General features: G+C 35.1%; 1 protein-coding gene across 1 annotated transcript; it reads right to left on the bottom strand.

Annotated features, from left to right (window-relative positions):
* Nucleotides 1-1323: 1323 nt before the first annotated feature.
* On the bottom strand, nt 1324-2777 carry LOC127427621 (guanylin-like). The gene is made up of 3 exons (XM_051675302.1): nt 2646-2777; nt 1828-2014; nt 1324-1731 (listed from the first exon to the last, which is right to left on the bottom strand). The coding sequence occupies exons 1-3, from the start codon at nt 2715-2717 to the stop codon at nt 1673-1675; spliced, it is 318 nt and encodes a 105-aa protein (XP_051531262.1). The 5' UTR covers nt 2718-2777; the 3' UTR covers nt 1324-1672.
* Nucleotides 2778-4059: the final 1282 nt, after the last annotated feature.

The following is a 4059-nucleotide window of genomic DNA, read 5'->3' as shown; positions in this document are numbered from 1 at the left end:
AAGTAGTTAACTAAAACTAGCAACGCTGCTAACTTAACTTCATTTTTCAGTAGCATGATAGTCACATGACAGCTATTTTCACAACAGTTTAGGGTTCCCAGAAACAAGCTACATTTTCCATCGAGTAGCGCTGTAGTGTCACTAAAAGCTACATATTGCATTGTGAACGCAATGCAGCAATGGAGCCAAGGGAGTTATCATACGCATTCATCCAAGCCATCCTCTCTTATACAATATATAGCGTTGGGAAATCAACCCAGATAGCAGCACACGTAAATCTCCAACATGTCTGTTTAAGAGTGTTTCATCTGTAAAGCAGTGAATTTTAATTGACATCTGCTAAACAACTTAAAAATATCAGATTTACAAACATTCTAAATCATAAACGTCTCAAAGACATCTGCTGTAGACGTATTGCAGATGAGCAAACAACCTAAAAAATATGTCTTCCAGATGTAAACACACACATCATATACGTAGATGTTTGGATGATGTACATGTGCTATCAGTGAAAATCATTGAAGTGATTCGATTCTTTTAGACAGTTCATGTAAATGATTCACTGATTCACTTGAGCCCTGCACAGACAAGGGACGTTGCAATGTTTTTTTTAAGCGAAATATTAACTGCTGATGTTTTTTATTATATTTTGATTCAGTTATATAAAAAGTGGTATTTTCTGGTTTTATTAATGTACTGTATATCGGGTATAAATTTACGCTCAGTTTAATGTTGTAACCCTACCCTTGTTCAACCCTTACAAAAATAAGGAGGCCGAATGCACCACCTTTAGTGAGCCGCTGGCGCCCTCCTTTACATGGCACCCCTATGCATTGCATACCTTGCATATATGGTTTTTGCGCCTCTGACTGTAGTATCTATATATTAACCATTGTTTTACTATAGTAATATTGAATTTACCATGATTGTATTAACCATGGTTAATTTTGTGGTTACTCTAGGCTATGGTTTTACTACAAATATCATGTTTAAACTTTGTAGAAAAACCATGGTTCACTTTTATAAGGGAATGTCACCCTAAATAAACTGTAACTATCAGGTGATATTATTGATTTCTCATTTCTTCTATCACAACTGATTACAGAATTAAATGATATCATCCGATTGTTATACATCTCAAAGTATTTTCTTATTTAAATAGCTTCAAAGTAATTATCTACTTTTTGTTAATAACTTGTAGTGTACGTAACACATTTTTTAATAGAGTAGCCTGACTGTAGTTTAACTGCTTTAAGTAATGAGTAGCACTGCTTTTATCAGATTCATTCTGCAATAAAAAGCAAATAATGCAAAGAGAACAGGTCATTTTGAAAGCATTTATTACAGTATCGCACATAAAGGAGTACAAAATCCCTCTAAAACTGAGAAATAGAAAAATAAAAAGACATTTCTTTCTTAAATAAATGAAATATATGCTGTAACAAAATAAAACATGAGAGAAGTGAAAGAGTAAAGTTCAAAACAGTAACAGTTCAAAAACAGTCACCTGCCATTTTGAGTCATTTAGGCTGTTACAACATTCACAATGATCATATGGTCAGTATATATTAGTACCAGGTAGCTGTTCAGTGATGAGTGCTTATTATATAACTCTGAGAACGTTTAATGAAAATATGTGGATTTTGAATAAGCAAGGAGACATTGACCGGGATTAGCACCCAGTACAAGCAGCAAAAGCACAGATTTCACACACATCCACAGGCACTGAAGCTGCAACACACACAAAGTGATAAGGCAAGTTAGATCAGTTTCACTTGGATTTTCATGCAATAAAATGTTATATATTGCTTGTATCAGGATTCCTACCTAGTCTAGCAAAGGACATCGTAGCGCCTTTCTGCATGCACAGGGGCACAAACTCCTGTGGCAGGGTTGGACTGGTGCATACAGAATAGTAGCTTGTCTTGGCCAGACGGGGGTTTTGTGTTCGAGGTTGGTTGGTCAATTCCTGGAGAATTTTCACCGATTCCAATGAAAAGGAAAATTCACCTTCCTACAGGAGAAAGAGTATAAAAATAAAAGGATGAGTTCAATTCTCTGTGTCAAGACCCAAGGAGAGCAATGCATCAGGATTTACAAAAGCTAGAGTGGAATTTAATGACATTCAAATTATTTTTTAAATTGCTAGAATAAAGCAGAATGACTCATATACCACAATGGTATATTCAGTAAGGGTATATACAAAAGATTTTTTTTTAGGGATTCAAAAGGGATTGTGGAAATCATAGTAAAAATAGAAGCGCCACCAGTAAAATTAATAAATAAATAAAGAGAAGTAATGGTCTTCTGTTCTGTGAGTTGTCAGGATGAATTTAAAGGGACAGTTCACCCAAAAATAAAAATTCTGTCATCATTTACTCATCCTTGTGTTGTTCCAAACCTGTTATTTTCTTGGAATGGTAAATAAGAATGTTAGGAACTGATAGCATCAGTCACCATTCACTTTCATTGTATGAAAAAAAAAGTTAACATTCTTTTACATTTCCCTTCTTGTGTTACACAGAATTTTGGGGTGAACAATCCCTTTAAATGTTCTTTATAGGCCAGATTCTTCACTGTAAGATAGAAAAAAATAAATAAATAAATAACAAAAAAATAAATAAAATAAAAGATAAACCACATACCTGGACTTGCACTGCCTCAGAGACCAGGCAAAGAGCCACAACAAGAAAAGCGATAGAAAAAATTGTCTTCATGTTGGTTGGTGTAGCTTGTTCTTCTCAATAAGTTTTTAGTTGTATGTTTTTCAGTGGTTGTCACAACAATTTCTACTCTTCCAGGCTATCCTTGTCTTCTTTTAAAGGAATCGGTCTCCAGCCCAGCTCTGTGGCAACCTATCAGAACCTCTCTTTTTCTCTGCAGTTAATGAATAAAGAGGATCAGTTTTTACAATGTAGTAAAACAGAATTCATAAATCCGACCTGACGTGTACCTTCTTTTATGGGTCTTTTAGTAAGGTTTGTCTATTGGCCTGTTTTTTAATCTCTAGTTCGGTTTAATTAATAACCGCACCATGAGCACACAATAGTAGTTTTGTGTTTGGAGCAAACAAGTACCAGTGAGAATGCCAATCTGAATATCAAAACAAAAGAGACACCTTACATTTTTTGAACAGTGAGCTTTGTTGGTCACAGACCATTACTTAAAGTTTAGCCATTGTCTTTGGTAAAATATTTGCAAATGTAAATGATCTAATTGTGCATGTAGAATGGACATTGAATGGCCCCTTTATTGTTACAAGTAGAACAACTGACTGTTAACTTCTCTTTGGACACAAAGTGACACACGGGAATCATTCAGAAGATCATACATGCAGTATGACAGTTCTTTGATTTACTACATATCCCTGTGGACGTTCAATGATTTTGGTCTTTAGTTTGTCTCGAACAAACAGAAAGTCCTCTCATGATGAAACGTTACCTTGGTCTGTGTGTTAAAATTCTGTGTTCACTCTGATGCCGCATTCAACTCAATAAAGCTAATTTCTAAAATGATTTGAAAATGTTGTCATCATCTGCTCAATGCTTTATCGTTTAATTTTTCATTTGTTTGCCGCAGGACACAAAGGTAGTTTTCAGAATGCCTGAGTTGCGGCTCAAAAAAGGAGAATAACACCATCAAAAAGGATTGTAAAAGTAATCCTCTATTCATGGGCTATGTTCCAGGTCTTCTGATGCCATGTGATCACTTTGTGTAAGTAACAGATCAACCTAGTCTCATAGAATGAATGTTACTATAACAAAATTTTCGTAAACTGAGTTTTACATACCGCGTTCTACATTTTGCCACAAATTCCTGGTGAAATGAACACTAGAGGCGCTACAACAACTGTGCATTTTCTTCAGTTTCACACAAATCAAGAGTACAGTGGCTGATTTTGACTTTATAAACACTTATTGTTTGCTCAATTACTCACATACTGCGATGTTATGATATTGAAACACTTTAGTTTTCAAACTACTGTAAGTTCATGAGCTCTATGCCGCAACGGTTCTTCCCCAGAACCCCAACTCCTCCTATCTGTTCATCAATAACTCT

Source organism: Myxocyprinus asiaticus, chromosome 37 (assembly GCF_019703515.2).
Source record: "Myxocyprinus asiaticus isolate MX2 ecotype Aquarium Trade chromosome 37, UBuf_Myxa_2, whole genome shotgun sequence".
Classification (NCBI taxonomy): domain Eukaryota; kingdom Metazoa; phylum Chordata; class Actinopteri; order Cypriniformes; family Catostomidae; genus Myxocyprinus; species Myxocyprinus asiaticus.
Note: the sequence above shows the minus strand (reverse complement) of the source record. Positions and strands in the feature narration are given on the sequence as shown.